The sequence below is a fragment of the Chiloscyllium plagiosum genome, unplaced genomic scaffold (assembly GCF_037043375.1).
Source record: "Chiloscyllium plagiosum isolate Xiang-an unplaced genomic scaffold, Cpla_swu_hap1 HiC_scaffold_3, whole genome shotgun sequence".
NCBI lineage: Eukaryota > Metazoa > Chordata > Chondrichthyes > Orectolobiformes > Hemiscylliidae > Chiloscyllium > Chiloscyllium plagiosum.
In genome coordinates this window covers 79,881,448-79,893,948 of record NW_028270141.1, presented here as the reverse complement: position 1 = coordinate 79,893,948, position 12,501 = coordinate 79,881,448, and the positions used below count along the sequence as shown (strand labels likewise).

Here is a 12,501-nt window from a genome sequence, read left to right as displayed (position 1 = left end):
GATTTGTAGTCTGGAGATAATACCACTAGGCCCACCAAGTCCCTACAATTTAGTTAATATTTCAAAGTGATCCACTATATAGTCAGGAGGTGAGGTGAGTTACTCAAGCAGGATTTCTAACCTTGGCCTGCTTCGAGAAGTAATATGGCTACATGGCTAGTCCAGTTCAGTTTCTGATCAATGCCAAAGCCCAAGATATTAATTGTGAGGGATTCAGTGATAGCTTTACTAATAAACATCAAGGGAAGATTATTAGATTCACTCTTGCTGGAAATGGTCATTGCCTGGCACTAGTGTGGTATAAATGCTACTTGGCACTTGTTAGCTGAAGCCCAGATATTGTCCAGGATGTTGCTGCATCTGACATGGGCTGCTTCAGTATCCCAGGAGTTGGGAATAGTGCTGAATTTTGCAAAAAACATCTGCAAACATCTGCAATTTGCACCTTATGATAGAGGGAGGATCATTGAAGCAGTTGAAGATGGTTGGGAAGAGGACACTGCCCTGAATAACTCCTGTAGGGATATCCTGGAGCTAAGATATTTGGCCTCCAACAATCAGAACCATCTTCCTTTGTACCAAGATTCCATCCATCATCGAGATTTCCACCTGATTCCCATTGGCTACAATTTCTTTAAGCTTCCTCAATGCAATATTCAGACAATGCAGCATTGATGTCAAGGGCTGTCATTCACATCTCACCTCTGGAATTCAGCTGTTTTGTTTATGTTTGTAACAAAGTTTTACTGGAGTCAGGAGCTTGATGGCCCTGAAGAAATCCAAACTGAATGGTAGTGACCAGGTTATTACTGATTGTTAGCATTGTCAATGACCCCTTCCTGACTTTGCTGAAAATTAAGAGTAGATGTAAAGCACTAAAAGTAGCCACGTTGGATTTCTCTTGCTTTTGGTGCACAGGATCTGCATGGGCTACTTTCCATATTGCTCGGTAAATATCTGTTTTTGTAGCTGGGCGAAGGAAGGGCTGGAGCACCAGTTTTCAGCGAGGTAAAAACAATGACTGCAGATGCTGGAAACCAGATTCTGGATTAGTGGTGCTGGAAGAGCACAGCAGTTCAGGCAGCTTCCAAGGAGCTTCGAAATCGACATTTCGGGCAAAGCATCCAAGGAACTTCGAAATCGATGTTTCGGGCAAAAGCGAAGGGCTTTTGCCCGAAACGTCGATTTCGAAGCTCCTTGGATGCTGCCTGAACTGCTGTGCTCTTCCAGCACCAGTTTTCAGTCCTATTGTTGGAATATTGTCAGGTCCTTTGCAGTATCCAGTGCCTTCAGTTGCTTCTTGATAACACATGGAGTGAATTGAACTGGCTGAAGACTAATATCTGTGATGCTGAGGACGTCAGGTAAGATAAGATAGGTCATTCATTCAACACTTCTGAAAGAAGATGGATATGAATGTTTTGACTTTCAGCTAACATGCCCAGATCCCCATTTATGAAAAACCATGAGTTTATTTATTTGTCCATCACCATCCATGACTAGATGCGGCAGGACTGCAGAGCTCCTTATCTGTTGATTCTTAGCTCGCGTAACCCTGTCCAACACGTACTACCCTCTGCCGTTTGCCATGCAAGTAGTCTTCTATTGGAGATTCAGCCAAGTTAATAACTCATTTTAGCTATAACTGATGTTGCAATTTGCATGCTTTACTGAACTCTTCATTGAACCAGGGTTAGAAGCCTGGCTTGTTGGGAATATTAGACAGGGCATATGCTGAGCCAAGGGATTGCCGACTGGATTTTTACATAATTATGCTCCTGCTGATTTCCCATAGCACCTCACTGATGCCCAGTTTTGAGTAGCTAGATCTGTTCAAAATCTATTTAGAGTGGTAATAGTGTCACGCATTGTGAAGCAAGGTATCCTCAATATGATGCCTGACTTTGGCTCTACAATCACTGTCATGGGCAGATATGATTTGGACATGCTGGTGTTGGACTGGGGTGTACAAAGTTAAAAATCACACAACACCAGGTTATAGTCCAACAGGTTTAATTGGAAGCACACTAGCTGATGAAGGAGCGACAGCAATTATAGTGCTGTTGGACTATAACCTGGTGTTGTGTGATTTTTAACTATGGACAGATATATCTGTGATAACTAGATTGGTGAGGATAAGGTCAAATATGTTTTCCCTCCTGTTGGATTCCTCACCATCTATCTCAGACCCAAGCTAGTGTCTAAGTCTTTCAGTGCTCAACCAGCTTGGTCAGTAGCAATGAGCCATTGACATTAAAGTCAACCACCCAAAGTATGTTCTGTGCCATAGCCCATCTTAGTGCATCTCCCAGTTGCTGTTCAACATGGAGGTCTAATGTTTCATCAGCTGAGGGTTTGGGCGAGGTACAGGGAATAATCCAAGGAGGTGTCTTTTTTCTTTGTTTCACAGATGCCATCAGGCTTCACAAGGTCCAGAATTATCAGTGAGGAATCCCAGTACAACTTCCTCATAACCTTATGCTGCTGGGCTGCCAGATCTGGTTGGTCTGCGATATCAGACATACCCAGGATGGTGATGCTAGTGGCTGTGACATTATCTGTAATGTATGAGTTAGTAAGCATGACTATGTCAGACTATTGCTTGACCAGTCTGTGGGACAGCTCTCTCAGTCAAAGCAGAAAATCTTGGTAAGGAAAATAATGAAGGATTGACAGGGCTGTGTTTGCCATTGCCATTTCCAGATGGAAGTCAGATCATCCAGCTGGTTTCACTCCTACGTTGTAGAAGTTTCTTAAAATTGAGTGGCTTTCTCAGCTAATTCAGAGCCAGTGACATTGCTGGGATATAGACTTAGGTGAGGATGGAAGATTTTCTTTCCTTACAATCAACCAGCTATTGATTTCATATTTATTATTTGAATTCAAATTTTACCTTTCCCATGGTGGAATTCGAACCTAGGTTCCCAGGACATTAACCTATACTTCTGGATTATTAGTCCAGTTCCATCAGCTCTGCTCTGCTGCAAAAGACAATTTTTTTGCAGTTTGAATTGATTTAATTGATATTTTTGTGCAAGTGTAATATTTAGTTTTCCTGAAAAAGCACAAAATCAGTAATTGGAGGACCCAACAGTTTTATATTGAGATGTTTTTGTGATTGGAAGTTCATAGCTAATAGCATCACTTCAATTCAATGGTACTGAAGTGGAACTTTACCTCTTATTATTCATGTGCTTCCAATTTACTGTCCATCACACTCGGTTACAAATATTGCATACCTTTAAGAAAGTATACAAAACTAAAAGTAGTTTCAACATTCTCATCAAAATTCTGAAGAAATACATTATTGACCTCACTTTATAATGAAGAAATTCACAAGAACCATTTGTTCAGCCAGCTCTGGATAAAGTGAAAATCCACTTTGCAGAGCATTTTGAGATAAATGGAATATTACATGAGAAAGGAATTCCTTGGTACTTCATCAGCCTTGAAGTCTCTTCGTTAAAGATTACACTGGGACAAACTTCAATGATTTCATTTCTTAATTCCGCCAGAGCTGACTTTTATGTTTTTCTACATGGGTCACGTTAGCATTCACGTCCTTTCATTCAGAAGGTTGTAGATTCATAGTTGTGGATATCAGATAATGCAGCTCAGAAATCAAGATGGAGTTGGGCAAAATAACCAGAACTAAAGAAGATAGAACTTTACAGAAACAAATGTTACAGACTACTCATAAAGAGCAAAATTAGATATAATTGTATTCCTTGAAATACTGTTAGAATAACCAATGAGGTTGAAAGAGATGCAATCAACCTAGTACACTGTCATTAACTATGCAGACTATCAACAAACAGAGCAAGTAAAAGAAGGTGAACTACATACCTACATCCCCCAAACAGCAATATGTAAGTCAGATGAAGTAAGATCCAACTTTATAGTTAGACCATAGTCTATATTCTAATCAGACCATAAACCTGGTTGGAAAGAAACTAGAAGACAGAGAGAGAGAAAGAGACAGAGGCAGAGAGAGAGGGAGATAGAGACAGTGTTTCAAGCATGAAGGACTGTATTCTGCAAGATTGGCATCAAGTCTGCTAAGATTCCTATAACTCTCTCAGCTTCATAATCGAAGACCCCTCCCAATCCGGTTATACTCTCTTCCACCCTCTGCCATAGGACGGAAGATATAACAATTTGAATAAACATACAAACAGATTCAAGAACAGCTTCTTCGCTACTGTTATCAGAATTTTGAACAGACCTCTCAAATGTTAGTGTTGATTGCTTTCTCACTGCACCTTGTCTGCGGCTGTACCATTGTATTCTGCACTCTGTTCTGCTACCCTGATGCACTTTGTATGGTATGATCTGCCTGTGTAGCACATAAAACAACACTTTTCACTGCATCTCGGTACATGTAACAACAATAAATCAAACAAACAAAATATTTCAGTACCATTCTAATTGCACATTCTAGTTGAGACACAAAAGAGACATTCACGCATCGAGGGTGGAAGAACTCTCGATGGCCATAAGACCATAAGACATAGGAATAGAAGCAAGACCATTCAGCCCATTGAGTCCACTTCGCCATTTATTCATGGCTGATGGGTGTTTCAATTCCACTTACTCGCATTCTCCCCGTAGCCCTTTGTTAGGACTCTGAGAGGAGTGCGCAGGTAACCAAGTCCCACTATTCCACTTGTACCAAAAACTTAAATGTTCTATTTCATCACAAAAATGACCAACTTATTTATCTTTCTAATTTAGTCTAGAACGAAGGAGACCTCCACCAGGTTTCTTCAGTAACTATTTTCTAAAAGCTGACATTCTTTAAACAAGTGACGAAACTGATTAATAACTAATCTATTTTTCAGAATTAATTCCCTCAGTTTCAGCAACCAACATAATCAAAGACCCCTCCTGCCCCAGATACACTCTCTTCTACTCTCTTCCATCGGGCAGAAGATATAAAAGGTTGAAGACAAATCTGAATGGATTCAAGAATAGCTTCTTCCCTGCTGTTATCTCAAACATGTACATTCATACACAAGACAAGACAACATAGTCTGCAGAGACATTTAGAGCTTGAAAATAATTAGGCAAGTGGCAAAACACTCCCATGGCCAAAGGATGAAAAAAGGTATATATTATAAGCCAGTCCTGTCATTGAGATCGGGATGTGGACAGTTGATGATATGTTCAAATAAAATTTCAGTTCAGATGAGAGTTGGTTAGAAAGCTTGATTTTTTACTTTACCAGGCACTTACAACATTTCAGCCAAGAGAGATTTTTGAAAATGATTCTGCTCTACGCTTTTCTGTTATTTATCAAAAGAATCAGAGACTAGCCTTTCTAGCTTCATGGTCTTTCTTTAACACAATTTACTGGAAAACACAGCAGCCTCAATCCAAAGGCTTTTGACAAGTAACCTTGAGCATAGGGTCCCTTCTACCAGTGTGCCTTGCAATTAGAATAATAAAACACATCTCATCTCCTGAAAAGCTTTCCTTCTCAAAGTCAATTGACTTTTTGTAAATAGCAATTACGTAAAGTTTTCTTCAACTTTTATACATGACAATTACAAAAGGTCGCATGATAAAGGGCAGCATGGTGGCTCAGTGGTTAGCACTGCTGCCTTACTGTGCCAGGGAGTCGGGTTCAATTCCAGCCTCGAGTGACTGTCTGTGTCTGCGAGGGTTTCCATCCCACGGTGATCGATAACATCACTTCCACCTCTCACAATTCATCATGCACCACACGTGACATCACTTCCGCCCCTCACATCATCGCTGATGTCACAAGCTCAGTGACTTCCGCCCCCACCACTGACGTGTTTGCCACCACTTCTGCCCCCAATGCCACTCACCTGCATTCTGCTGACACGCTCCCCCACAGATCCCACTGTCACCATCCCGGACCCCAGAACCCTGAGGGGAATAACACACCTGATCATGACTCCACCCCCATTCCCTCCACCACCACACCCACTCCAGTTACCAGTTCCGCCCCACTCCCAGCTCCACACCCACACCGGGTCCCAGCTCCCAGCCCTGCTGAGTTTTCACCATCCGTCCAGACTTCCCCCTCACTGAGGATGAACAATCAGTCCTCAGCAAAGGACTCGCCTTCATCCCCCTCCGCCCACGCATCAATGAATTTAATACACATCGTGGCGTCCAACACTTCTTCCTCCGCCTCCGAGCTTACTTTTACAATCAGGACTCCCGCCCACCTTCCGAGGACCCTTTCACCTGCCTCCAACTCACTCCATCCACCTGGGCATCACATGCTGGCCTATTACCCGCCTTCGACTTCTTCATTTCCAACTGCCGCCGGGACATTAACCGCCTCAACCTGTCTACCCCCCCTCCCCCACTCCAATCTCTCACCCTCACAACGCGCAGCCCTCCAATCCCTCTGCTCCAATCCCGACCTCACCATCAAGCCAGCGGATAAAGGGGGCACAGTGGTAATCTGGCACACTGACCTCTACACTGCTGAAGCCAGACGCCAACTCGAAGACACCTCCTCCTACTGCCCCCTCGACCATGACCCCAACCCCAACACCAAACCATCATCTCCCAGACCATACAGAACCTCATCACCTCAGGAGATCTCTCACCCACAGCTTCCAACCTCATAGTCCGGGAACCCGGAATGCCTGGTTCTACCTCCTTCCCAAGATCCACAAGCCTGACCACCCCGGCTGACCCATTGTCTCAGCATGCTCCTGCCCCACTGAACTCATCTCTACCTGCCTTGACACTGTCCTATCCCCCTAGTGCAGGAACTCCCTACATACGTTCCAGACACCACCCATGCCCTCCACCTCCTCCTCCTACAAGACTTCCGTTTCCCGGCCCCCAATGCCTCATCTTCACCATGGATATCCAATCCCTCTACACCTCCATCCGCCATGACCAGGGTCTCCAAGCCCTCCGTTTCTTCCTCTCCCGACATCCCCAACAGTACCCTTCCACCGACATGCTCATTTGTTTGGCTGAACTGGTCCTCACCTTTAACAATTTCTCCTTCGAATCCTCCCACTTCCTCCCGACCAAAATGGTAGCCATGGGCACCCGTACAGGCCCCAGCTATGCCTGTCTCTTTGTTGGCTACGTAGAACAGTCCATCTTCCATAATTACACCAGCACCACTCCCCACCTCTTCCTCTGCTACATTGATGACTGCATTGGCGCCACCTCGTGCTCCTGCGAGGAGGTTGAGCAATTCAACAACTTCACCAACACATTCCACCCTGACCTTAAATTCACCTGGACCATCTCTGACACCTCCCTCCCCTTCCTGGACCTCTCCATCTCCATTAATGACGACCGACTTGACACCGACTTTTTTTACAAACCCACCGACTCCCACAGCTACCTGGATTACACCTCTTCCCACCCTACCTCCTGCAAAAATGCCATCCCATATTCCCAATTCCTCCACCTCCGCCGTATCTGCTCCCAGGAGGACCAGTTCCACCACAAAACACACCAGATGGCCTCCTTCGTTAGAGACCGCGATTTCCTTCCCACGTGGTTAAAGCTACCCTCCAACGCATCTCGTTCACATCCTGGACCTCCGCCCTCAGACCCCACCCCTCCAACTGTAACAAGGACAGAACCCCCCCGGTACTCACCTTCTACCCTACCAACCTTCGCATAAACCAAATCAACCGACGATATTTTCGCCACCTCCAAACGGACCCCACCACCAGGGATATATTTCCCTCCCCACCCCTTTCCACCTTCCGCAAAGACCGTCCCCTCAGTGACTACCTGGTCAGGTCCATGCCTCCCAACAATGCACCCTTCCATCCTGGCACCATCCCCTGCCACCGCAGAAATTGCAAAACCTGTGCCCACACCTCCTCCCTCACATCCATCCAAGGCCCCAAAGAAGCCTTCCACATCAATCAAAGCTTTACCTGCACATCCACCAATATCATTTATTGTATCTGTTGCTCCCAATGCAGTCTCCTGGACGTATCCTAGCAGAGCGCTTTAGGGAACATCTCTGGGACACCTGCACCAATCAACCATACCGCCATGTGGCCCAACATTTCAACTTCCCCTCCCACTCAGCCGAGGACATGGAGGTCCTGGGGCTCCTTCACCGCTGCTCCCTCACCACCCGACGCCTGGAGGAAGAACGCCTCATCTTTCACCTCGGAACACTTCAACCCCAGGGCATCAATGTGGACTTCACCAGTTTCCTCATTTCCCCTTCCCCACCTCACCCCAGTTCCAACCTTCCAGCTCAGCACTGTCCCCATGATTTGTCCTATCTGTCTATCTTCCTTTCCATCTATCCACTCCACCCTCCTCTCTGACCTATCACCTTCATCCCCACCCCCATTCACACATTGTACTCTTTGCTACCTTCCCCAACCCTCCTCTCTGATCTATCACCTCCGTCCCCACCCCCACTCACCTATTGTACTCTATGCTACTTTCTCCCCACCCCCACCATCCTCTCATTCATCTCTCCATCCTGCAGGCACTCTGCCTCTATTCCTGATGAAGGGCTTTTGCCTGAAATGTCGATTTTCCTGCTCCTCGGATGCTGCCTGAACTACTGTGCTTTTCCAGCACCACTCTAATCTAGAATCTGCGTGGGTTTTCTCCCACTGTCTAAAGATGTGCAGGTTAGGTGAATTTGTCATGTTAAAGTTTCCATAGTGTTCAGGCTAGGTGCATTAGTGAAGGGAAATGTGGAATGATAAGGGTAGAGGAATGGGTCTATGTGGGATACTCTTCAGAGGGTCGGTGTGGACTTGTTGGGCCAAAGGGCCTGTTTCCACACTGCAGGGATTCTATAAAGACTCTTCAACCAGAAATGTCTAAACAGTCCATATTCCAGTTTCTCATTGGTCATAAATATACGCATTCCCAACTTCGCTTCAGTTGACTTCTTATCCGTTTTTATGGTTTATGGTGAATCCCCAAAAATTTGAATTTAAAAACCTTGTTTGTGTGTGTAAGTTTATTTGAAGCTTTCTTTGCAAATCGAGGTACATCATGTCATACAGCTTGCTACTTCCTCAAGGAAGGTGAACAGTTTGGCAGGGAGGACCTTCTTTTTGAATCCATGATTACCATTAAGTTAGAATCATAGAGGTTTACAGTACAGAAACGGCCATTTAGATTGTTGTGTCTGTACCAGCTCCTGAAAGACCATCTAGCTAGTCCCAATCTCCAGCCCTATCTCTGTAACCCCTAAATTCATCACTTTCAAATATATATCCAGCTCTCTTTTAAAACCTCCTACGGAATCCGCCTCCACCACTCTCCCAGGCAGTGCATTCCAAATCCAAACAACTCTCTGAGTCAAGAAATTACTTCTCATTTCACTCCTATCTCTCGTGCTGCCAATCTTGAAATTGTGGTTACTGACATATCAACTAGTGGAAATAAGATTATCCACCTTTACCCTGTCAAAACTATTCCTAATTTTGAACACCTCAATAAGGTCAGCTCTTAATCTTCTCTGCTCCAAGGAGAATAAGCTTAATGTTTTCTTTTCTTGTATGTAAAATACCTCATTCCTGTTACCATTCTAGAAACTTTCCTTTGCCCTCTATCCAGGGCTTTAACATCTTTCCTCAAATAAGGTGCTCAGAATGGAATACAATACTTGATTATTGTTATACAGTGATGGTTAAGTTTGATTATGAAAATTTGAACCGAATGGACTGGAAGCAGGACTAAACTGTCAATAGAAAAGCAAATACCGCAGTTGCTGAAAATCCAAAATAAAAGCAAAAAGGAACGGAAACATTCAGTATGTCAGGCAAATCTGCTCTTCTTTCTTCCTCAGCCTGTGAATTTTTAATCACACAACTGTCATTCACAGAGAGGTTTTTCACAGAAGAGAATCTAACCAATAGGAATTTAGATTGAATTGCATTACCATAACTGAAATCCATATCATGTACTGAAACTGAACTGAATGTGTCATACGAAACAATGGCTGTAAGAGTAGTCAGAGGCTAGGAATCCTGCTCTTCTCCTGACTCCCCAAAACCTGTCCACAATCTACCACGACACAAGTCAGGAACCTGAAGGAATAATCCCCACTCACCTGGACGGGTACAGTTCTAACAACATTACAGAAGCTTGACACCATCCATAGCAAAGCAGTCACTGTACTGGCATTACATTCATAAAACGTAATTTCCTTCACCACTAACATTCAGTGCACTGGAGAAATTTTCAAGGCTCCTTTAACAGCACAGATTGGGAAAAATCCATGACTACTACATCTAGAAGGAGAAAATGTGTGAATACCATCACCTGCAAGCTCCCCTCCCAGCCACTCATCATTCTTATTTGGGATTGCTATTCTTTCACTGTCACTGAATCAAAATCCTGAAATTGCTTCCTAACAACACTATGGGTGTGTCTACACTAATTTAAGAACATATGAACAGGCGTAGGCCATTCAGCCCCTCAGGTCTGCTCTTACATTCAATAAGATCATGGCTGATCTGTGGTCTAACTCCATATACCTGCCTTGGGCCCATATCCTTTGATAGTTGTGATTAATAAACATTTATCTATCTCAGATTTAAATATAACAATTGAATTATCATTTGAGGAAGTGAGTTCCAAACCTCCACTACACTTGTGTGCAGAAGTGCTTCCTGACATCTCCTGTGAATGGCCTTGCCCTAAGTCTTAGACTATGTCCCTGGCTGTAGAATCTTAAAATAGGGAAAATAGTTTGTTTTTATCTACCCTTTTCCTGGTAATATTCTGAAGACCTCAATGAGATCACCTCTTAATCTCATAAACTCTAGAGAATAAAGACCTAATTTGCCTAATCTTTCATTTTTAACTTAACCCTTGAAGGCCAGCTGTTATCCTTGTAACCCTGCATTGAATTCTTCCAAAGCCAAATTGTGGTGCCCTGATCTGCTCACAGCTCTCTGAGTGGGATGTAACTAGGATTTTGTATAACTGTGTCGTAACATTGGTTTCCCTATATTCCATCCCTTTAGTGATGAAGGCCAGCACTGGATCAACAAAGTTGCTCACCACCACCTTCTCAAGGGCAACATGGCATGGACCAATGCTGGCCCAGCCAGTGAAGCCCACGTATCCTGAATGAATGAAGAAGAGTGCAGTTCAGAGGCTGGGAATTCTGCAATGACTAACTTACCACCTGTCCACCATCTACAAGGCACAAGTCATGAGTATGATGAATAATTCCAACAAAACGCAAGACGTTTGACCTTATCAAGAATATATACAATTTCTTCACTTTCTTCTAAGTTGCAAAAATCAGCTCTCTCTCTCTCTCTTCGTTCCTATTCTGCAATTTTTCTTGCCGAATCTTTAGCATTTATGGCAATCTGAGAAATCACTAATCGTGTGGAGAAATATTGAAGTCCACTAGTATAGGATTTAAAATGTGCTTATGAACATACAAATTTGGAGCAGGAGTAGGATATTCAGCACCTTGAGCCTACTCCACTGTTCAATAAGATCATGGCTGATGTGACTGTAACTTCAAATCAGCATTCCTGCTGACTCTTTCATCCTAGCACCTAACAAAAATAGCTCAAAGAGAGACTTCAATCCTTCTCTGGGAAGGAACCATAGAACTTCAGAACAGGAAATGAATGGTTTGTACAGAAATATGGAAGTCATAATTGAGAAGTTTTTGACAACACAAAAACTACTTAGTGAAGAGGATGGCTGTCAATTGCAAGAATGGTTATCAATGGTTAAGCTTCTGCTCCCTGATTTGGATTTGGTGTCATATTTTTAGTCCCCTGCCAATCAAGTTGAAACCCTCCCCATTAGCATTATTAAATTTATCCTGGTCCTCCTTAGGTGCAGATGATACAGCTTGTAAAGATCCCACCAGCCCCAGTACCAGTACCAGTCCCAATATCCAAGAAATCTGATACCCATCCTCCTACATTAATTTTCCAGCTACATGTTCGATCATTCAATTCTCTTATCTCTATGCTGACAACCACATGGGGCTTGGCGTAAGCCTGAGATTTCTGCTTTAGAGGTTCTGTCTTTCAATTTCCTACCTTGTATTGAAAAGTGGAGGTTGACCCTGCTCTGAGAATTAAAACCTAAATACTCCAAAAAGGAGCACCTCCCCCCATAATCTGTAAAAAGAGTGTGAAAAGTGGTGTAACCTGCTTTCAGCATCTTCAAGTGGTTAAGTAAAAGAAATCCCTTATGCTCACTTTATAATCCACAAGTAACAATTTATTTATCTACATCTAACAGTGAACAAAGTATCTAAACTATTAACAGACCGAACAATTCTCTTCTGACTACTAACTATTCCCGAATAACTCAAGATTCTAAAAGTATGTTGTTCCAATAAATACAAGTCCCACTTATTTCATAAAACAATTGCATTTAGTCTCTCGAAATTCCAGCCAGGTTACTTTTTCTTTGCCTCTGTCAGGACTTCAGATGGTGTGCTGCAGTATCATGGTAAAATACTGGTGCTTTCTCTAAGAGCTGAGAGTTGTTATCTCTTAGCAGATGACGGTTAGT

The 12,501-nt window shown here is 43.5% G+C and overlaps 1 protein-coding gene across 3 annotated transcripts in view; it reads right to left on the bottom strand.

The window, feature by feature from the left end:
* Positions 1–12,501, bottom strand: part of cep85l (centrosomal protein 85L) — a 303,075-nt gene that overhangs the window by 33,632 nt on the left and 256,942 nt on the right. For 2 of the 3 annotated variants that reach the window (XM_043684467.2, XM_043684463.2), the window contains exon 5: positions 4,226–4,336. The exons of the other annotated variant lie outside the window; for it this stretch is intronic. In XM_043684467.2, coding sequence (XP_043540402.2) covers positions 4,226–4,336 — 111 coding nt within the window. The remainder of the gene's footprint in view (positions 1–4,225; positions 4,337–12,501) is intronic. 3 annotated transcript variants of the gene reach the window in all.